This window comes from Hyla sarda, chromosome 8 (genome assembly GCF_029499605.1).
Source record: "Hyla sarda isolate aHylSar1 chromosome 8, aHylSar1.hap1, whole genome shotgun sequence".
NCBI classification, from domain to species: domain Eukaryota; kingdom Metazoa; phylum Chordata; class Amphibia; order Anura; family Hylidae; genus Hyla; species Hyla sarda.
Window position 1 is genome coordinate 212,794,158 of NC_079196.1, and position 22,955 is coordinate 212,817,112.

The following is a 22,955-nucleotide window of genomic DNA, read 5'->3' on the forward strand; positions in this document are numbered from 1 at the left end:
AGCCATTTATGGTTGCCTTGGTTTCAAAATTCTGGTTGGCCTTGGAAACAGACAACAGTTTGGGGCCACCTGCTGTCAGATATGTGACCTTTCAGCCAAGCTCTTAATTCCCAATAAATGACAAGTCAATGAGACAAAACTCAAAAACATCAAAGCAGTAGAACATGGATATGGTACTCTAAATTTCTAGTGACCCCCAATATCGGTGGGGAGGTGGCCGTACATGTAACAAGCCTCTCCACTGATTTGTCCACTTCCATGACTTCCATTGTTCACAAACTTCTGGCTACTTCTTCATCCAGCGATAAGACTGGGACAATTTGTTCTCCCTACCAGTAGGGGTCTCAACTACCCTTCCTTACATCTATATATGGGGGAATATGTTGCCTGTGGACATTATTTATAAAAAAATGAAAAAAAATCCAGAAATTCCAAGGCACATTGACCATCCGGCTCCAAGGATCTGCCCAAACCTGTTTAAAGGGGTTATCCAGGAAAAAACTTTTTTTTTTTATATATCCACTGGCTCCAGAAAGTTAAACAGATTTGTAAATTACTTCTATTAAAAAATCTTAATCCTTTCACTACTTATGAGCTTCTGAAGTTAAGGTTGTTCTTTCCAGTCTAAGTACTCTCTGATGACACCTGTCTCGGGAACCGCCCAGTTTAGAAGCAAATCCCCATAGCAAACCTCTTCTAAACTGGGCGGTTCCAGAGACACGTGTCATCAGAGAGCACTTAGACAGAAAAGAACAACCTCAACTTCAGAAGCTCATAAGTACTGAAAGGATTAAGATTTTTTAATAGAAGTAATTTACAAATCTGTTTAACTTTCTGGAGCCAGTTGATATATATATATATATATATATATATATATATATATAAAAGTTTTTTCCTGGATACCCCCTTTAAGACTAAACAAGAAGTGTTAAGATGTGCAGTGTTAAGGGACCCTTACACCTTCAACAACTATTCTCACTATCTCTCCCTACACATGCATGATTGGCTTGGTTGAGTAAATATGCTTTCAGTGAGGAGAGGGGAGGTAGATGCTGGCTGACACATCTGATGATGGCTTATCTCCTGTGAGAACAAAGGATCTTGTACGATGGGTTTACCAAACAGATATTGAGGAGAAGCGATAAGACCCTAAAACATAAGATAGTCAGCTAGTCCCACAGGCATTGGTGGATTCAGCCAGCTCTGCTGTTAAGTGTATAGGCCTCTTTACAGAATGCAGTTTTACCATTTACGTCATATCATACTATGATTGGCCAAGGTACAACTCAAAATAAAGGCAGATCTTTCCTTGGCACCAATGTTTCCCACTAACTACAGTATTGGATTGGCCTTGTAGAAGAATTCTCAACAGCCAACACACTTTGAGACAATGTTGAATGCTGTTCTTCCAGTCTGACCAACCTCACATATTCCTGGATCTCATAATGTTTTGCAGGCAGCTCATTCACGCCAACATGAAGTATCCTTCTGGACTCTTTTCTGTGCTTCTCTGTTCAGGTAAGTCCTCAGGGCTTAACAACAATTGGATTTCCACGGCAATTTTTTCGATAGTACATAGAAACTTCTCACATACACATTGCCTAATAACCAGTTCTCTCCAGATAGGTCATCACTATTAGATTGGCAGGGGTTCAACCTCCGACACCTTCATGGATCAGCTGTTTGAAGGGGCTCCAGTGCTCATCAAAGCTTCTTCAATGTTTGCGTACGTTCATCCTTGAATTAACATCCGACATAAAGTGGCAGAGCAAAGACCCTCAGCATTCCATTCCTTGCAACACTTTCTAGCACAATGGTGCAAGGATGAGCACGAGTAAACATTGTAAAGGCTTCAGTGCTTGTACCAGCCTTTAAACTGCTGATCGGTGAGGGTGCCAGGAGTTGGACCCCTGATTTTTGTTGACCTATCTGTAGGATAGGCCATTAGTCTTTATAAGCTGGATAACCCCTTTTAGATGTTCCTAAAGGTACTGTAGTTACCTGCCTCAGGTGCTCATGCTCCTGAAATTCACATAGACAGTCCCCTAGTAACACTTAAGAATGCCTTCTCCTTACTGAGCCTTTTTCCAATCGGTATCGGGAAATACACACCGGGGACAATTATTCAGATAGTTTAAGATACAAAATGGAAAAACCTTTTTGAGCATTCATATCTGAAAAAGATCAGGCGACATTGTTTCTATACTGAACTTATTTTATTCCTCAGAAATTAGGCAGAAGGGTGTAGGCAGTCATAAATATCTATGCTCTCTTGTGTTTGCAGGACTTCTGGTGTCTTTGTCAACTGCTGTATTTACGGTAAGTACCCATTTACCATATATAGAACACAAGTTTATTTTCAGGTCATTGATTGTGTAAAATATTCTACCCCTATTTTGCCTTTCTTTGTCTACTGTTATCCATGTCCCTGCCTTTTCTTAGTTGGTGGCGCTGTTGCCTTGGAGTCTATACCACAATTTGGTGGTCATTGGTGGAACTGCAAGTCGGGAAAACTACAATACAGTGCCTTCAAATAAAATATGCAGACAGTATTATTCAAAATTGGTGGGCTCATGCATTGAGATCATTCTATAAAATATGACTATATGAATGGAAGGCATGGATCCACATCTTATGAAAATATATGGATGATTACCATGGCATATGACAGGGCTAAAGTAGTGCTCTAACACCCAAGTGCATAAAAAGTGCACAATAATGCGGTCTACCACAAATCTTTCTCAAAGCAGAGGCGCCACACAAACGTTCCTGTTCACTCCAGACTAAAAGGCATCTGCAAGGTTCCATGATGTCTCCCCTTAACTGGCCCTTGGGGGAACCAAAACTGCTCCTGGCATTCCACCGTGTGGCTACCTCAACCGAGGAGCACAACTACTGGTTGGCAACACTGTGAAAACAGGCATCCGGGTTTGCAGGGAGGTAAGGAAACCTCCGCTAGACCTGCATGAGGGACATCACTAAAAGGACACCACACCCTGAAGAAATCTTGTGAGAAACCACACGTAAAGTGACCACACACTGAACAAAAAAAGAAATAAGTAAAGCAATGGGTGTGTAATACAACCCTGACATCTGACCGGATCTATAAAAATTTCTCATAGAGCCCACCAGCCAGGACAGGAAACTAAAAGGTGTATTTAGAAGGGTGGAGGTAAAGTGCTTGCAAAGTGCTGCCACTCCATGGGTTCCCACAACCAGTGAGTTCCTGCAACCAGGGACCCTTCTGTACATTAACCACTGATTCACCTCTGCTACAACTGTGCATATATATAGTATGCAATAATAACTAACCCAACAAACAATATAATCACATAGTGTATTGCATTATTATTATATCATTCTGCTTGGCTAAATGTTATTATTCTCTATTTATTCCCATAGTGCTCCAGTGGTCAAGTCAACGGTAGGTCCCCTTTATCATCTCTACAACTAAAGCTTAATAGCATCAATAGCTCTCAGTCAAGTCTGACCTATCATTTGTAGGGGAAGGGAGATGCATGTCTGATAGCAGTACAACTGGGGATAGGGTGGAAAATCTAACGTGGGTGTTGGTGGGCTTAGGTGAATCCCCGTGAACAGCCAATGGAACTATATACATATATACAGCCAGCTTAACAGTAAACAGTATATATATATATATTCTTGTCATTGTATGTGACAATGGTCATTTGCCTTCATCTGTTGCAAAACTACAACTACTAGCATGCTATGGCTGGGATTAGTAGTTTTGCAACAGCTGGAGAGACATGGTTCAGAGACCACGGATATCTAATAGCTGTTCTTTTCTGCTTATTATTTTTCCAGAAACCTTACTATGTCCAGATGTTGTTGATCAGTAAGTACCTAATGCATATGTCATTGACAACTTTCTTGACATTGCAAACATGCATGTGACCCTGGGGGTCTCCACCAACTTAGAGATCTGAGGGAGCCTAAAACACTCACCTTCCCTGATGGCCATTCCGGTCTTAGTTGTCTTTACATCTCCCCCTAGACATCTTGGTGGAGAGGACCATGTGGATGTGGCTATTATAGGGAGTCAGTTGGCATCTGTAGAGCCCCTACACTTTTTATCTGAGCAGCTGCTCACTATAGGGGACATTTATCAAAGCATTTACCATATTTTTCGTCATATAAGACACTCCGGCATATAAGACGCACTTAATTTTATAGGATAGAAATCTAGAAAATAAAAATTCTGAACCAAAATACAATGTAAAGTATAGGACAGTGATCTTCAACCTGCGGACCTTCAGATGTTGGAAAACTACAACTCCCAGCATGCCCGAACAGCCGTTGGCTGTCTGGGCATGCTGGGAGTTGTAGTTTTGCAACATCTGGAGGTCCGCATGTTGAAGACCACTGGTATAGGAGGTAGTACTCACGTGTCCCCGCTGCTCCGGACCCGTCACAGCCCGTCACCGCTGTCCTGGATGTCGCCCTCCATCGCTGTCACCGTGTCCCCATCGCTCTGGAACGTCTCTGCTGCCGGGTATCCTCGCTCTCTGTCGCCGCCATCACGTCGCTACACACACCGACACGCACGTGCGCGACGACGTGATGACGACGAAGGAGAGCGCCGGCCATGCAGGGGATCCCGGCATGGAGCAGACACCGAGGAGGCAGGTAAGGTCCCTCCCGGTGTCCTGTAAGCTGTTCGGGACGCCGCGATTTCACTGAACAGCCGGGTTAGTGTTATTTTCGCTTCAGACGCGGTGGTCAGCTTTTATCGCCGCGTCTGAAGGGTTAATACAGGGCATCACCACGATCAGTGATGTCCTGTATTAGCCGCGGGTCCCGTCCGCTGATGGCCGCAGGGACCACTGCGATAGGACAGGTATTCGCCCTATAAGACGCACCAACTTCCCCCCCCCCCCCCCCCCCCCCAGTTTTGGGGAAGAAAAAGTGTGTCTCATGCGGCGAAAAAATACGGTAGTAGGTTTCTTTTTGCTTAAAATTGTTGCAAAAAAAGTTGCATGTGCGACTACTATATTTTTTGTGAGACTTTTTGCCCTAACCAAAAAAAAAAAGAAAATTGCTTGCCAAAGCAAAAAGTGATTTTTAACTTGCAGTGGACAGATTTATAAAGTGCAAATGTCGCGGAAAAAGTCGCATTGCATGAAAAAACCTACTAAATTTACTCCAGCTCAGACATGGAGCAGAAAAAGCCACTACGAAAGCAAAACATTTATAAAAAATTATTGCTAATTTGAAAGAAATTTATCTACAGGCTGAAACCAGTTGATAAATAAATTGCACGTAAACAAATAAAAATTTTTGGAAAAAATTACTAAAAAAAGGAATTCATAAGCAAACTTTGATAAATGTCCCCACAAATGTTTGTCTATTTCCTATTAAAGACAAGTTGGTCATTCATTTAATCAAAGCTAATGTGAGGAATCTGCTGATAAGTATATGTCAAGGGTGCATATGGGGGAGTCCATGATCTATAGGACCACCACAGATTTCCAAAATTAAATCCTCTGTACAACCCTTTTGGCAATGCTCTGAAATTGAACCTACCGTATACCTCATACGGTATTCTAACCAAAGGGATACTGATTTAAAGAGGATATGTTGCCATTTACCCCCAAAAATTGAGATTTAAATATTATTAAAAATCTTAAGGTGCCTTGATCACTCACCTTATTACAGTTTCTTGATATGCCCTCCGGTTCCTGAGATATGAGGGTTTATAATATGTCTGACAATTCTGGCGATCAGTCAGATGGGCGTCAACTTAATTTTAAAAATGGAAGTAAATATTATGTGATAGGCAGGATTATACAGTCAGGGGGTGTGTATAAGGCAGACACACCCTGCAATGTAAAACATTCATACCCCCTGAATGTATAATCCCGCCTATAACTTGATCACTCCAATTTTCAAACTTAAGTTCACGCCCATTTGACTGATTCCCTGTATTGTCAGACAAATTATAAACCCTCATATCTCAGGAACGATAGGGCCTATTAAGAAACAGTAAAAAGGTGTGTGATCAGGGTCCCCTAAGCTATTTAATGGCAGTAAATAATTTTTTTTAGAAGTTGGCTACAGGTCCTCTTTAACCCCTTAAGGACCCAGGGCGTATGGGTATGCCCTGGCTTTCGGATCCAGGGCGTACCTGTATGCCCACGAGAATTTCGGTCCGCGCCGGGCGGGGACCGGACCGGGATGACTGCTGATATCTATCAGCAGGCATCCCGTGCAAATACCCAGGGGGGTCCTGACACTCTCCCATGTCGGCTATCGCCGTAAAAGAGTTAACAAACCCTAAAGGGTTAACAAACTTTTTGAATGTCATTTTGAATACTTTGAGGGGTGCAGTTTTTATAATGGGGTCATTTATGGGGTATTTCTAATAAGAAGGGCCTTCAAATCCACTTCAAAACTGCGCTGGTCCCTGAAAAATTTCGATTTTGAACATTTTGTGAAAAATTGGAAAATTGATGCTGAACTTTGAAGCCCTCTGGTGTCTTCCAAAAGTAAAAATATGTCAACTTTATGATGCAAACATAAAGTAGACATATTGTATATGTGAATCAATATATAATTTACATGAAAATGAAGAAGAAAGGATCCAGCTCAATGCAGGTAAAATCTAATTTAATCCGTGGGACAAGAAAGGAACAAGCAACGCGTTTCAAGCGCTATGCGCGTTCTTAATCATAGGTATGATTATCATAGGTATCATCGTATGATTAAGAGCGCGCATAGCACTTGAAACGCGTTACTTGTTCCTTTCTTGTCCCACCGATTTAATTTGATTTTACCTGCATTGAGCTGGATCCGTTCTTCTTCATTTTCCTGTTATTGGCTGGTGCCGTCCAGCACCTGGATCCGTACTCTGCTGTCCAGGGCGGGGTGAGCTGGTCCTCACCTTGTTTGCTTTCCAATATATAATTTACATCTAGAACAAAAAAACGGAGCACTCACCTCCAATTTGCAGACACAGAAGCAACTTTAATTGAGACTCACAGATGACAAGACACATCAGGACATCAGCGGGAGGGCAGGTAGATGGAAGACACAAGCGGGGGGTATTCTCACATCACAGCGGGCCAATATATAATTTATTTTGAATATCCATTTTCCTTATAAGCAGAGAGCTTCAAAGTAAAAATGCAACATTTTCTATTTTTTCATAACATTTTTGAATTTTTCACCAAGAAATGATGCAAGTATTGATGACATTTTACCAATAACATAAAGTAGAATATGTCCCGAAAAAGAATCTCAGAATCAGAATGAAAGGTAAAAGCATCCCAGAGTTATTAAAGTGACAGTGGTCAGATGTGCAAATAATGGGCGGGTCCTTAAGGTGAAAATGGGCTGGGTCCTTAAAGGGTTAAGGTTCTTTGCTCAGAAATCTTAGAACCGGGCTATTGCGGTTTAACCCCCTCTACAGAGACTTTCCAGGCTCCATCAAGAACATCTTTTTGAATGCCATGTTGGACCCAGCCCCCATATTGTAGCCACACATAGCAGAGGTGTGTGCTGCCTTGTCCTCTGGACTATAGATGTTATGGAGACAGTAATTCCCTCAAACTTTAATAGAGAGAGCCTTTCAGGAACATGGATAGGTCTTCACCTCTTCTTGGCTTCATTGAATCTCCAAATGGGAGTCCAAGAAGGCATGCCTCGCAACATCTAGAAAACGCATTCGATCTGGTTGTGGTTTTAACTACCAGATTGAAGAACTGTCTTAGGCATGAAAGTCAGTGGCGGAGGCCCTCAAGTCCCCAAAGTGGTTGAATCTCTGAGACATGTGCCCACTTTGCCCTCCCTATAACCAAGCCATGCACCAAAGATCATAAGATAATTTTTTTCTGGATTTCATTTCTAATAAGCTTTCCCTTCACTGCATAGACTTTCAGAGACATGTACTCTGTTCTTTTCCAGGGTAAACCTTACAGCAGGAACCTGCAATAATACCTTTCAGCAATATGCCTGCTCCAATGTAAGTATTCTCGCCAGTCACTGTAGGGTATGATCCCTATACCCATAGATACCGCAGCTTGTATTGACCCTCTCTCTGTCTCCCCTCAGACGTCTGAATTAGCCGATCTCCCAGAAGATTTTCTGGTCAACCTGATCTCCTGTAATGATGCTAAAAATGGGGATCCAGACTATTTCACCTTGCTTTTCTCTAAGCTGAACAGCAACAACTTCACCGCCGTGCTCTCCCAACTCAGCAGCAATGTAAGTAGTCATGATGCTTTGCCTACTTTTCTGGGCACTAAACTTTCATTCTTAGGGTATGTTCAGATAGAGTCATGTGAATGGAATCTCCGCATGCAGAATTCCACTAGCGGAGATTCCATCTGGGGGCCGCCGCTGTAATACTTCGGTGGTAGGATCGCGCGGCCCTGCGCCGTCACCATTGATGGCTATGCAGTGCTGACGGACTTCTGCGCAAAGAAAGTCTCAGCTTTAGAAGTAGTGGCCATAATGGAAACTGGAAGATTTCAGCTTCAGAATTATTATTAAAATATAGATAGCAAAATGGAAAAAAAATAAATAAAAAGATCACCAAAAATTCTTAAAAAAAATATAGCTATCATAAAAACTTCATTTAAACAAAAAGTAATTTTCTGATGACACATTCTCTTTAACCCTAACAGGACCTAGGGCGTATGGATACGCCTTCTGTACCTGGGTCTTAAGGAATTTCGGTCCCCGCCGCGCGCCGGGCGGGGACCGGACTGGGGTGACTGCTGATATCGATCAGCAGGCACCCCCCGTGCAAATGCCCAGGGGGGTTATCAGACCCCCCCCCTTGTCGGCGATCGGCGCAAATCGCAAGTGAATTCACACGGTCTATGGTGACCCGGAATATAAGGGGGATCGCGCTTGTCTAAGACACCCACGATCCCCCTGTAGTGATAGGAGTGAGGTGGTAGAGGTGCCACCCCTCCTATCCCTGCTATTGGTGGTCTAGACGCGACAGCCAATAGCAGATCGGGGGCGGAGGGGTTTACTTTAGTTTTCCCCGTTCTGCCCACCCACAATAGGCGGGGCAGAACGGGGAACCGAAAGGGACCGAACGCCGAAGATCCACTTACCCCTCGGTGGAAGCTGCGGGACGGGATCGGCGGCGGTGATCGGCGGCGGTGATCGGCACGGGCGGCGATGTCGTGCGGCAGAAGAGGACGGCTCCCTGGATCCGACGGAAGCCGGTAAGTTGCCTAGCAACATCTAGAGGGCTACAGTCTGAGACTGTAGCGCTCCAGATGTTGCAAAACTACAACTCCCAGCATGCCCAGACAGCTGCTAGGCATGCTGGGATTTGCAGTTTTGCAACAGCTGGAGGTCTACAGTTTAGAGACCACTGCACAGTGATCTCTATACTGTAGCACTCTAGATCTTGCAAAACTACAACTCCTAGCATGCCCACACAGTAGTTTGCTGTCTGTGCATGCTGGGGTTTGTAGTTTTGCAACATCTGGAGGTCCACAGTTTGGAGATCACAGTTCAGTGGTCTCTAACTGTAGCCCTCCAGATGTTGCAAAACTGCAAATCCCAGCATGCCGAAACAGCTGTCTCGGCAAGCTGGGATTTGCAGTTGCCTACCTCTAGCTGTTGCATAACTAGATCTCCCAGCATGCCCTACGGTGATCTGTACATGCTGGGAGTTGTAGTTTTGCAACCGCTATAGGCACACTGGTTGGAAAATACTGAGTTAGGTAACAGAACCTAACTGAAGGTTTTCCAACCAGTGTGCCTCCAGCTGTTGCAAAACTACAACTCCCAGCATGCACGGTCTGTCAGTACATGCTGGGAGTTGTAGTTTTGAAACAGCTGGAGGTTGCCCCCCCCCCCCCCCATGTGAACGTACAGGGTACATTCACACGGACAGGTTTACAGTAAGTTTCCTGCTTCAAGTATGAGCTGCGGCAAATTTTTCGCCACAGCGCAAAATTTCTAGCGGGAAGCTCACTGTAAACCTGCGCCCGTGTGAATGTACCCTAAAAACACTACACTACACAAACACATAATAAAGAGTAAAACACTACATATTACACCCCCTTACACTGTCCACCCCAATAAAAATGAAAAACGTATTGTACAGCAGTGTTTCCAAAACGGAGCCTCCAGCTGTTGCAAAACAACAACTCCCAGCATTTCCGGACAGCCACTGACTGTCCAGGCATGCTGGGAGTTTAGCAACAGCTGGAAACACCCTGTTTGGGAATCACTGGCGTAGAATACCCCTATGTCCACCCCTATGCAATCCCTAATTTAGTCCTCAAATGCGCATGGCGCTCTCACTTCAGAGCCCTGTCGTATTTCAAGGAAATAGTTTAGGGCCACATATGGGGTATCTCCGTACTCGGGAGAAATTGCGTTACAAATTTTGGGGGGCTTTTTCTCCTTTTACCCCTTATGAAAAGGAAAAGTTGGGGGCTACACCAGCCTGTTAGTGTAAAAAAAATATTTTTTTACACTAACATGCTGGTGTTGTCCTTTACTTTTTATTTTCACAAGTGTTAAAAGGAAAAAAAGACCCCCAAAATTTGTAACGCAATTTCTTTTGAGTACGGAAATACCCCATATGTAAGCGTAAAATGCCCTGCGGACGCACAACAAGGCTCAGGAGTGAGAGCGCACCATGTACATTTGAGTCCTAAATTGGTGATTGGCACAGGGGTGGCTGATTTTACAGCGGTTTTGCCATAAGCGCAAAAAAAGGAATACCCACACATGACCCCATTTTGGAAACTACACCCCTCACGGAAAGTAACAGGGGGTATAGTGAGCCTTAACACTCCACAGGTGTTTGACGAATTTTCATTAAAGTTAGATGGAAAAATGAAAAATAAAAATTTTTCACAAAAATGCTGGTGTTACCCAAAATTTTTCATTTTCACAAGGAAAAATAGGAAAAAAGCCCCCCAAAAATTGTACTTCTTCTGAGTAAGAACATTCCCCGTATGTGGATGTCAAGTGCTCTGCTGGCGCACTATAATGCTCAGAAGAGAAGGAGCACCATTGGGATTTTGAAGATAAATTTTTCCGGAATTGAAGGCTACGTGTGTTTACAAAGCCCCCATAGAGCCAGAACAATGGACCCCCCCCCCCCCCACATATGACCCAATTTTGGAAACTATACCCCTCACGTAATGTAATAAGGGGTACAGTGAGCATTTACACCCCACAGGTGTCTGACAGATTTTTGGAACAGTGGTCCGTGAAAATGAAAAATTTAATTTTTCATTTGCACAGCCCACTGTTCCAAAGATCTGTCAAACGCCAGTGGGGTGTAAATACTCACTGCACCCCTTATTAAATTATGTGAGGGGTGTAGTTTCCAAAATGGGGTCACGTGGGGGGGGTGTCCACTGTTCTGGCACCACGGGGGGGCTTTGTAAACGCACATGGCCCCCGACTTCTATTCCAACCAAATTCTGTCTTCAAAAGCTCAATGGTGCTCCTTCTCTTCTGAGCATTGTAGTGCGCCAGCAGAGCACTTGACATCCACACATTGGGTATTTCCATACTCAGAAGAAATTGGGTTACAAACTTTGGGGGTAATTTTCTCCTATTACCCCTTGTAAAAATGTAAAATGTGGGGGAAAACCAACATTTTTGTGAAAATTTTTTTTTTTTCATTTACACATCTGACTTTAGCAAAAAGTCGTCAAACACCTGTGAGGTGTTAAGGCTCACTGCACGCCTTGTTGTGTTCCTTGAGGGGTGTAGTTTCTAAAATAGTATGCCATGTGGGTTTTTTTTTTTTTTTGCTCTTCTGGCACCATAGGTGCTTCCTAAATGTGACATGCCCTCCAAAAACTATTTAAGCAAAATTCGCTTTTCAAAAGCCAAATGTGACTCCTTCTCTTCTGAGCATTGTAGTGCGTCAGCAGAGCACTTGACGTCCACACTTGGAGTATTTCCATACTCAGAAGAGATGGGGTTACAAATTTTGGGGGGCATTTAGTCCTATTATCCCTTGTAAAAATTAAAAATTTTGGGGAAAACTAGCATTTTAGTGGAAAAAAATTAATAAATCATTTACACATCCAACTTTAACAAAAAGTCGTGAAACACCTGTGGGGTGTTAAGGCTCACTGGACCCCTTGTTACGTGCCTTGAGGGGTGTAGTTTCCAAAATAGTATGCCATGTGTTTTTTTTTTTTGCTGTTCTGTCACCATGGGGGCTTCCTAAATGCGACATGCCCCCCAAAAACCATTTCAGAAAAACTCTCCAAAATCCCATTGTCGCTCCTTCCCTTCTGAGCCCTCTACTGAGCCCGCCGAACACTTGACATACACATATGAGGTATTTCCTTACTCGAGAGAAATTGGGTTACACATTTTAGGAAGATTTCTCTCCTTTTACCCCTTGTAAAAATTCAAAAACTGGGTCTACAAGAACATGCCAGTGTAAAAAATGAAGATTTTGAATTTTTTCCTTCAATTTGCTGCTATTCCTGTGAAGCTCCTAAAGGGTTAACAAACCTTTTGAATGTCATTTTGAATACTTTGAGGGGTGCAGTTTTTATAATGGGGTCATTTGTGGGGCATTTCTAATATGAAGGCCCTTCAAATCCACTTCAAACCTGAACTGGTCCCTGAAAAATTTTTATTTTCAAAATGTTGTGAAAAGTTGGAAAATTGCTGCTGAACTTTGAAGCCCTCTGGTGTCTTCTAAAAGTAAAAACATGTCAATGTTATGATGCAAACATAAAGTAGACATATTGTATATGTGAATCAATATATCATTTATTTGGAATATCCATTTTCCTTACAAGCAGTGAGCTTCAAAGTTTTAAAAAAATGCAAAATTTTCAATTTTTTTACAAAATTTTGGAATTTTTCAACAAGAAATGATGCAAGTATCGACAAAATGTTACCACTAACATAAAGTAGAATATGTCCCGAAAAAACAATCTCGGAATCAGAATGAAAGGTAAAAGCATCCCAGAGTTATTAATGCAGAAAGTGAAAGGGGTCAGATGTTCAAAAAATGGCCGGGTCCTACAGTGAAAATTGGCTGGGTTCTTAAGGGGTTAAGCTAGCTGTACACAATAGATTAAAGGAGTAGTCCGGTGCGCTCTTTTCTTATTTTATCTGGTCCGGGCTGCAAAAAAAAGAAAACAAACTTTCTCTTGCCTGCCTACACGCCCCCGGAGCTCCGCTACAGGTGTTGGGTCGCTGGGCTGTTTGCTTCTTACTTCCTGTTAGCCCGGCACGTCACACGGAGCTTCAGCCTATCACCGGCCGAGGTGGGACATCGCTGCGGCCGGTGATAGGCTGAATCTTTGCGTGACGTGCCGGGCTAACAGGAAGTAAGAAGCAAACAGCCCAGCGACCCAACACCTGTAGCGGAGCTCCGGGGGCGCGTAGGCAGGCAAGAGAAAGTTTGTTTTCTTTTTTTTTTTTTGCAGCCCGGACCGGATAAAATAAGAAAAGTGCGCACCGGACTACTCCTTTAATAATGGCCAAACATGGGTATTTTGGCAGGGTCTTCCGACTGTCTAAAGTTTATGGGGGCTTCTGATTTTCTTCTGGCATTCCCATCATTAGGGGGGCCCCTCTCACTGCACTTTCTTGTTATGGGCTATGTTAGCCCACAGAAGACCTCCTCTTTTCAAACTTAAGTTTAAAGTGTACCTGTCATATCACAAAAAAATAATAATGCTTCTATAATGTTACTTACTCGGTCATGCAGATTCTTTACATGTCCTTTTATGTGTCTAGCTTCTGTATTTGGCTCACCAATCCCTCTGTTCTGTTGCTCTTACATTCTGACATCCACTGCTCAAAAAGGGCATGTCCTAAGCAAGCACTGAGCCCGCCCTCACTCACCATGCATTCAATTTCTCCCTGAGTCTGCTGTGCTGGGTCTCTTCACCCAATCACTGCAGGCTGCTCTGTAACCCCCTCCTCTCTGTTTTCATGCTGCAGTCTGATAGGACAGGCGTGAGCAAAGAGGAGTGTTAGTCCTGCCCTCACTTCCTGGACTCTGTCTCTGTCTCTGACTGTGCTTCAGTTAGGACAAATATGATGCTGCAGCCGGACAGAATTATGTTGTGGATGGTATGGGGACATCTAGTGGTCTTTTTTTTTATTAGCCAATTTTTAATTAAAAAAAAAAGGAGATAAAAGATTTTTATGAAGTGTATTAGAAAAGTTAATGTTTTGCCAAAATGTACAACATAGAAAACCTTTTTGATTCTGACAGTGACAATTTAATGTAACAAGTGAGGAGAAAAAATGTGTGGCCTTCTATTAAAGGAGTTCTGTAGTGAAAAATAACTTATCCTCTATCCAAAGGATAGGGGATAAGTTATAGATTGCGGGGGGGGGTCCGAGCGCTGGGACCCCCGTGATCTCCTGAATGGGGCCCCGGGAGTCTGCCGGAAGGGGGCGTGCCTACCCCCGCACAAAGCGCCGGCCAACATGCCCCCTCCATGTGTGTCTGCCGCAGCATCCAGGGGGGCCTGTTGTCGGCCGCAGCTTCCTGTGGGGCTCAGAACTGCCGGGGACCTGTTCAGGAGATCGCGGGGGGGGGGGGGGGGGATCGGACCCCTCTGCAATCTATAACTTAATGTAATGTAAAAATGAGAGTTCACAAGTCAATCTCGCCTTGTTACTTTGATCAGTTTTCTAGTATCGGATCGGTCTGGAGTGAACTCTTATTGGATGGGATTTGGTTCCGTATCATTGAGAACATGAAAAGCTCTACAGTTCGGTCAGAGTGGATCCCCAGTGGTGCCCAGCCCTTCTTGATCGATGTTACCCCTGACATGGTCCAGTGTCTGCAAAACACAAATGCGAGCTGTGCCGCATTCCAGGAACTGTAAGTAGTTTCCATCAGGATATATACTACTTACTAGAGAAGCATTCACTCTGTTACTTTCAGCTCACTCTATGGCCATAGTGTGAGGTAGTATCCCCTATAGGCAACATAGTGTCACATAGAGCCGTATGGGTCTGTAATACAGAGTCCCATAAAGGGTCTACGGGGGAGATTTATCAAAACCTGTCCAGAGGAAATGTTGCCCAGTTGCTCATAGCAACCAGCCAAATCGCTTCTTTCATTTTTAACAAGGCTTCTGAAAAATGAAAGAAGCGATCTGATTGGTTGCTAAATCTCCCCCTAAGAGTCCACAGACAAATGGGTTCGAAAGAGCTTTAGACATCAGATATTTGATGCAGATCATACTAAGTATAGTGTCTGTGGGGGACGGGCATTCGCTGTTTGGTAGATCCAGCCATATTTGCCATTAACTGCCAACAAACCTGTAATATCTATGGTTATATAACTCAACCAAAATACAAGATAGAAAATGTGCATTTAAAATGCCAAAGATATTATCAGCCCAGACACCCCTGTTATCAGAGCATGTGGTTTAATCTGCCACTTCTTAAAGGAGTATTACACTTTTAGTAAACAATAGTTTTCCTTTGACTTTAGCAGTGTTTCCCAACCAGTGTGCCGCCAGCTGTTGCAAAACTACAACTCCCAGCATGCCCGGACAGCCTTTGGCTGTCCGGGCAAGCGGGGGGTTGTAGTTTTGCAACAGCTGGAGGCACATTGGTTGGGAAACACCGGTCTATAGAAAAGTTATTCAGTTTTCCTATATATTTTCTGTATCAATTAATCACGGTTTTCAAGATCTCTGCTTGCTGACAGTCCAGCAGAAATTGTACTTATAACGTCTTCTCCTTATTAGGGTGAAGAATCTGGACAGTGTGTTCCCCAATATGACATCTGCAAATCAGTCAGACCTTTACCCGGCTTTGACATCCTTCTTAAGGAGCCGCCAGAATCTGTCAGGTAAATAATCTCTCTCTCACTACATATATATATATATATATATATATATATATATATATATATATACATAGGGGAATATGCAAATCAGCTCATTACATCACCTTTTCAGGCGATGTTCCCTGGTATCAGCTTAGCTCCAGTTACGGAATATAAAAAGCTAATCGGGATTAATGCCAAGCCAGAACTCTCTCTCCAGAAGGAAAGAGTACCCATCTGCAGACATATATATATATATATATATATTTATATATATATTATGTTCCAGCATCACTAGTTAAATTAACCCTAACTCACCCCCATTCCCCATTTGTGAGGGTCAAGGATTTGTCTAAAATTCCATGCAAGTATATAGGACTTCCAGTACCTTACTCCACAAACTCCGCTCTGCATCTCCGGGGGAGTGTGTCGGTCCAGCTAGCAAGCCACAGCCATTCTATTTCTGGCCCTTTATTTTTTGAGGGCGAAACACAATTTTTCACCCTATACACCCACATCACAGGTCCTTCAATTACAATGAGGTTAGTATGACTAAGGCCAGCACCTGGCCGAAACGCGTCATTTCCGACTTGTACCTGTTGCTTTGGGCGTGATGTCGAAATAAAGCTGCGCATATTTGATCTGCATTTGAGCTGGATTCCGTTCTATTTTTTCACAATGAGGTTAGGATATGAAGACGGGTCAAGATATGAAGACAGGGTGTGAGATCGGGATATAAAAATGGCAGATGAGGATGGTATGTAAGGACGGGATAGGAGGATGGGATATGAGATCAGCATATAAGAATGAGGAAGAACTATAGAGTCGGAATATGAGGACTGGATATGAGGAAGGGATATGAGGATGTAATATGAGGACTGGATATGAGGAAGGGATATGAGGATGTAATATGAGGACTGGATATGAGGTTGGGAAATGAGGAAGGGATATGAGGATGTTATATGAAGACTGGATACGAAGTCGGGATATGAGGTTAAGATATGAAGACAAGATATGAGGATGAGATATGAGGATGGGATATGAGGATGGGATATGAGGATGGGATATGAGGTTGGGATATGAGGACGGAATATGAGGTTGAGATATGAAGACAAGATATGAGGACCAAATATGAGGATGTAACATGAGAATGGAATATAAGGTCGGGATATGAGGACAGGAGCGTCATCGTTGCTTTTCCTCTTCCACAAGGTTAAGGTAGGAAGACAACGAGTTATACTCTGCTAGTACAATAATAATAATAATGCACTTATTACTTAACACAGGACCAGGTATCAGATTGAAAGATCTGGTATTGAACACTTGTGCTCAGGTTTTATAAAAAAAATTACAGGAATTCAGGACTGGGCAAGCATTTTTGCCACTCTAGGGAAAGCCAATTTTTCTGCCCCTTGACCCTGCCCATTAGTTCCGCCCTTTGACACGCCCCACCTTACTACTAGGGTGACACACTGTAACAAACCTCCTCCTCATGTAATCACCTTAGTACTGGGGTGACACACTGTAACAAACCTCCTCCTCATGTAATCACCTTACCACTGAGGTGACACACTGTAACAAACCTCCTCCCCATGTAATCACCTTACTACTGGGGTGACACACTGTAACAAACCTCCTCCTCATCTAATCACCTTACTACTGGGGTTACACACTGTAACAAACCCCCTCCTCCTGTATTCTCCTTACTACTGAGATGACTCACTGTAACAAACCCCCTCCTCATGTAATCACCTTACCACTGAGGTGACACACTGTAACAAACCTCCTCCTCATGTAATCACCTTACTACTGAGGTGACACACTGTAACAAACCTCCTCCTCATGTAATCACCTTACTACTGGGGTGACACACTGTCACAAACCTCCTCCTCATGTAATCACCTTACTACTGGGGTGACACACTGTCACAAACCTCCTCCTTATGTAATCACCTTACTACTGAGGTGACACACTGTAACAAACCTCCTCCTCATGTAATCACCTTACTACTGGGGTGACACACTGTAACAAACCTCCTCCTCATGTAATTACCCTATACTGGGGTAACACACCGTAACAAACCTCCTCCTCATGTAATTACTGGGGTGACACGGTGGTGCTGGCTGGGCGGGTGCTTCGAGTAAGCTGGGGTTTCGGATGCTAGCTGGCTATCAAGTGGGCGCTCTAGGCGGCTGCCTATTTTGCCTATAGGCAGAACCAGCCTTGCAGGAATTGCATATGACTGTTTTTTCAAAGTTCGTTTCCATTGCACGTAGAGAATAAAGCAGATATTTAAAGGAACAATATAGGCAAATGTATAGACTTCTGCTTAGTGCTTGAGGGCGGGACACAATATTGTTGTGGACAGTTCCTAAAATGGACAGAGATGTCAGCACTGTGCTCTTGATGTCAGCAGAGAGCTCTGTGTTTCAAAAAGAAAAGAATTTCCACTGTAGTATTCAGCAGCTAATAAGTACAGGAAGGATTAAGATTTTTTTTATAGAAGTAATTTACAAATCTGTTTAACTTTCTGGCACCAGTTGATTTAAAAAAAAAAAAAAAAAAAAAAGGTTTTCACCGGAGTACCCCTTTAAGGGCCATGACATGCTCCCTGATTTTAGCTGTTCTGGGAAACATCCCTCATATGTGCCCCCTAAATCTATTTCTTAATGTTTCCTGGTAAAGGACGTAAACAACAAAAAAGGCAACTGGTAATTTGACCGGGAAGAGACGGGCTCTGTTCAGGTGATCGTGGTGGGTCCCATTGGTCGGACCCCCCACGATCAGACTCTTATCCCCTATCCTGTGTTTTACTAAACCATAGTACCCTTTTAAAGGGGCTTAGTAAGCATGGTCCAAAGCTGCCAAATGCCTCATTGCTCTCCACTGGATATAGCTTCATCCTCTCTCCTTCCATGATCTTGTTTCTAGGAACAACGATGTCCAGAATATTGAGTACCTTATCTGCTGCTGGGAGTTGTAGTTTTGCAATAGCTGAAGGCAGCCTGGTTGGGAAACATTGATCTAGAGCCAATAAGTATGGACTGTCATTCTGGACTACTTCTGTTCATTACATGGATGACTATTTATCCAAATGATGCCAGATAATACTAGAGGTCCGCTTTAACCATAGCTGAACCAGCCGCCATACGTAGCATTGACTAATACCAACTCTTTGACCTCCTCATTGATGTCTTGTGGTTACAGTATAATCCCATTGGTTATGGTCACTTACCTCTGTTATTCTATCTCTGTAGACTCGACCTGTTCTCAGAATGTCAGCAGCAGCGAGTGGATACAACAGAACTTCGGAAGATTCGCACAGTTTGCGGATTTCAAGGATTTGGTTGCACTGAATGCAAAATTTAACGCTGTAAGTAACAGACAATTGTACGGGTTTGTGATGTTCCACACTATGTATTAAAATCATTTGATGCCCATTCATTACTGTTATATGTGTTTTCCAGCTGGATGCCCTGTCTCTCCTCACTCTACCACAAATCGCAACCTTTAGTGTGGACTTAGGACCTGCCAATGGCTCTGCTGCAGTTACGAGCATTATGGGAAAAATACAGAAAGCCAGCGATGCGTACGATTTCCTGACTTATATAAACGCGGCTGCCGAATCGGTAAGAGACATATATCTATAGATCAACTCACTTTCTTTCTACAAGAATAACTGCACCAAACATGAGGTTGTCTTACCCCAGGTGTTACTGCATTTGTTGGGGCAATGTGTCTCTTCTCCCTTCATTGCACTTTTTGGAGGCACACGGTGGGTATTGTATTAGATGGACCATATACACCAAGCAAGAGATCAAGAATGGTTTTGGATGGAGTTCTCCTTGGTTGACAACCAATCTTCTTACCTTTCCAGAAGAACATAAGTGCACTGTACCCAACTCTGGCACAGGCTCTGCTCAATAAGACATTCGAAGCCATCAAGTCCAACGTCCCCGCATTTACAGAAGCTAACTGGACCAAGCTCTTCCAGAATGAATTAACTCTTCTCCTATCGCAAATTACACCTCAAGTTCTCAGCATCGTACCCCAAAATATCAGCTGTGAATTATACCAAGTCATGTAAGCATTGTAATAGAAATACTACAGGGTACTTATTAACAGGTTAATCCAAAACTTGGCTGCATCAGTTAGACTATATCCTTATTTTTATTCTGCTTTGTTGCATCCTACAGAATGAAAAGTCTAGACCCGTCATTCAGTCAAATGGTCTCTGGGAACCAACAAAACATTTATAATTCCTTTATCAAGCCTTTCCTGACAAAATCAGGTAATCATCAATGTAAAATAATATGTGGTCTATATATTGCTCTGATGTACCGCCCATGCTTCATTTAGTTCCCACCCATCAGGAACTAGACACAAGGCTTTAGCTGACCGTTCATGGTGGTAGACCCACATTGTGTACTTGTCATCCATCAGACTAATTTATGTCTTTCGATCTTTTTTAGGTCCAACATGTTCTCAGAACTCCAACAGCAGCAACTTTCTTACACAGAACATTGGGAAGTTCTCTCAGTTTGCCGACTACAGGGACTTTGTGGCATTTGATAGGAATTTCAGTGCTGTAAGTAAGAGGATCTAAGCTGAAAACTGCAGTATAAATCACTTTTTAGAACGTCCTCTTGACTTATTTGTAATGTTCTACAGTTGGATGTGCTGCCTGTCCTCACTATACGACAAAGGGTGGACTATAGCTTGACGTTGAACGCCTCTAGTGACCCCGCCGCTGAAGCCAGCATTGTTGCAACTCTACAGAACACCAATGACCTATATGAATTCTTGACTTATATCAACACTGGCATTGTCTCTGTAAGTGTTCAGGGTCTTGGGCTTTAACCATTTGTGGTTTCATACTCAGTTGTGAGAAGTTTTGGTCTTTTAAACTAACCCGGTAACAAAATATCTTTCAGAATAATGTGAGTTCAGTCAACGTGGCTTTGTCCCAAAATCTGTTAAATAAGACCTTTGAGACGATAAAAGCCAACATCTCCATGTTCACCAAATCAGACTGGACCCAGCTCTTCCAAGATAAGCTCAGCGCCCTGCTACCTCAGATCTCTTTCCAACAGCTCAACTTTATTCCCCTCAACATCACCTGCGACTCCTACCAGGTCATGTAAGTATTTTCAACGCCTTTGGTTCAAATGATCGGAAAATGACTAATACACACCTTGTTCTTTAGTCATGTCTACAAAACCTCCCAGAAACACTGACTCTTGAGTACAGTGATCCCTCAACTTACAATGGCCTCAGAGGTTACAATAACATACAATGGTCTTTTCTGGACTATTGTAACTTAAAACCATAGTCAACATACAATGTACAGACAGTCCAGATCTGCGAAACGTGTCAATGGCTGGAAGAACCGACCAATCAGAATGGACATTCACTGGTAACACCCCTGTATTACTGAAGTGTATGCACTGAATTCCTGTCTGGTAGCACCTCCCTACAGTACAGATAGGTACTACCTACATGTTCTGTACTATTCTTTACCTGTGCTAAGGTTAGCTGCTCAATTGGACACCAGGTGGGGGTGGCCCATGTCACTTTTTTTTTAGGACACTGTGTGTACTGTACAGGACCCTGAAGAAGCTCCTGTCCTCTACATAGACAGTGATTACAGCTCCCAGCACATCTTTCTTACTTTTATATGTAAGGACTTGTTTTATCTGTATTAGTTCGCTACTTATTTTGCTTTAATCCTCACTTTTTCCTATTTTTGGATGACACTTTGTGACTTCAGAACCAATTACCAGTTTTTCATAGAGTTAAAGAATATCTGTAGTGCTTATAACTTATCCCCTATCTGAAGGGTAGCGGCAGTCTGCCGGACGGAGGGACCGTGTCGTCCGCAGCAGAAAGCCGCGGCACTCAATCCCCGTCCATGTATCTCTATGGGATTCATAGACAGGGCGTGCCGCCTGCCAAGTCATGCGGGGATGGAACACCCCCTTTCCTGTACATTGCCGCGGCCCCGTACAGGAGATCGCGGGGGCCCCAGCACTCGGACCCCCCGCGATCTATAACTTATGCCCTATGCTTTGGATAGGGGATAAGTTCTGAGCACTACAGATCTACTTTAAGGTCTCAACATACAATGGTTTCAACATACAATGGTCATCCAGGCATGCTGGAAATTGTAGTTTTGCAAAAGCTGGAGGTCCATAGTTTGGAGACCACCTTTAGTGGTTTAGGTGGAAAGCGAAACTGCATAATTTTGCTATAAAAAACTAGTCTGCTTAGTTTACTTCCTGAAGGTCCCCCAAAAGGTATTGAGTGTCTATGGGCAGTCTAGAGGCTATTCTTATTAAATATATGTAATAATATTATTTCGGGGAAAGTGCATTTATTTTTATTGAAAAAAAAAAGATATAATTCAACTGCATAATGTGATTTTTAAATTTTTTTTTATTCATCTTCTACTTCAAATAGACTCCAGAGTTTGGATTTGAATTTCCCAAACATGAGTTCCGAAATACAACAAAGTATTTTTAAATCCCTGATCAAACCTTATATGACCCAAAAAGGTAAAAAAAAAAAAAAAAAAAAAAAAATATTATAAGACTAATCACATTTGTATTTTTTTTTACTGTTTAGAATGTTAGTTTTCATTTTCTTCTATTAATTTAGAATAAAGAAAAATTTTAAATAAGTAAACTTAAATAAAAAAAATAAATATAAAAATTCTACTTGTTTTTCATGTCTAAATGATACATTTATATATGTAGCTATGACTTAAATCAGCCATGTCTCTAATATCGCTGTTGTGCATACATTTTAGGGTTAGTGGCTTTTTACCATTTTTATTCGTGTTTTGTCGCTTTGATTCCATTGAGGTAGGGTTCACATCACGTTTTCAGCAATACGGGACCACATGCGGCTGGGGGGAGTTAAAACCTTGCGCTCCCGTATCCCTGCCGTATGCCTCCCTTATGTAATTCATTTCAATGAGCCGACCGGAGTGAAACGCTGACTCCGGTCGGCTCATTTTTGCCCTGTATGCGGTTTCCCACCGGACCTAAAACCGTGGTCGACTACGGTTTTAGGTCCGGTGGGAAATTCTGGTCATTTTCTTACCACTGTTAAAGTCTACCTGTCATGTCTACCTGCCCATAGTGTGTACATGAGGAGCAGCACTATTTCT

At 42.9% G+C, this 22,955-nt stretch overlaps 1 protein-coding gene across 1 annotated transcript in view; it reads left to right on the forward strand.

The window, feature by feature from the left end:
- The first annotated feature begins 1,475 nt into the window (after positions 1-1,475).
- Positions 1,476-22,955, forward strand: part of LOC130285326 (uncharacterized) — a 76,055-nt gene continuing 54,575 nt past the window's right edge. The window contains exons 1-16 of the mRNA XM_056536683.1: positions 1,476-1,518; positions 2,285-2,319; positions 3,403-3,424; positions 3,826-3,856; positions 7,924-7,981; positions 8,071-8,223; positions 14,631-14,827; positions 15,705-15,808; positions 19,042-19,157; positions 19,252-19,413; positions 19,662-19,867; positions 19,981-20,075; positions 20,257-20,372; positions 20,456-20,617; positions 20,719-20,924; positions 22,244-22,338. Coding sequence (XP_056392658.1) covers positions 1,476-1,518; positions 2,285-2,319; positions 3,403-3,424; positions 3,826-3,856; positions 7,924-7,981; positions 8,071-8,223; positions 14,631-14,827; positions 15,705-15,808; positions 19,042-19,157; positions 19,252-19,413; positions 19,662-19,867; positions 19,981-20,075; positions 20,257-20,372; positions 20,456-20,617; positions 20,719-20,924; positions 22,244-22,338 — 1,801 coding nt within the window. The remainder of the gene's footprint in view (positions 1,519-2,284; positions 2,320-3,402; positions 3,425-3,825; positions 3,857-7,923; positions 7,982-8,070; positions 8,224-14,630; positions 14,828-15,704; positions 15,809-19,041; positions 19,158-19,251; positions 19,414-19,661; positions 19,868-19,980; positions 20,076-20,256; positions 20,373-20,455; positions 20,618-20,718; positions 20,925-22,243; positions 22,339-22,955) is intronic.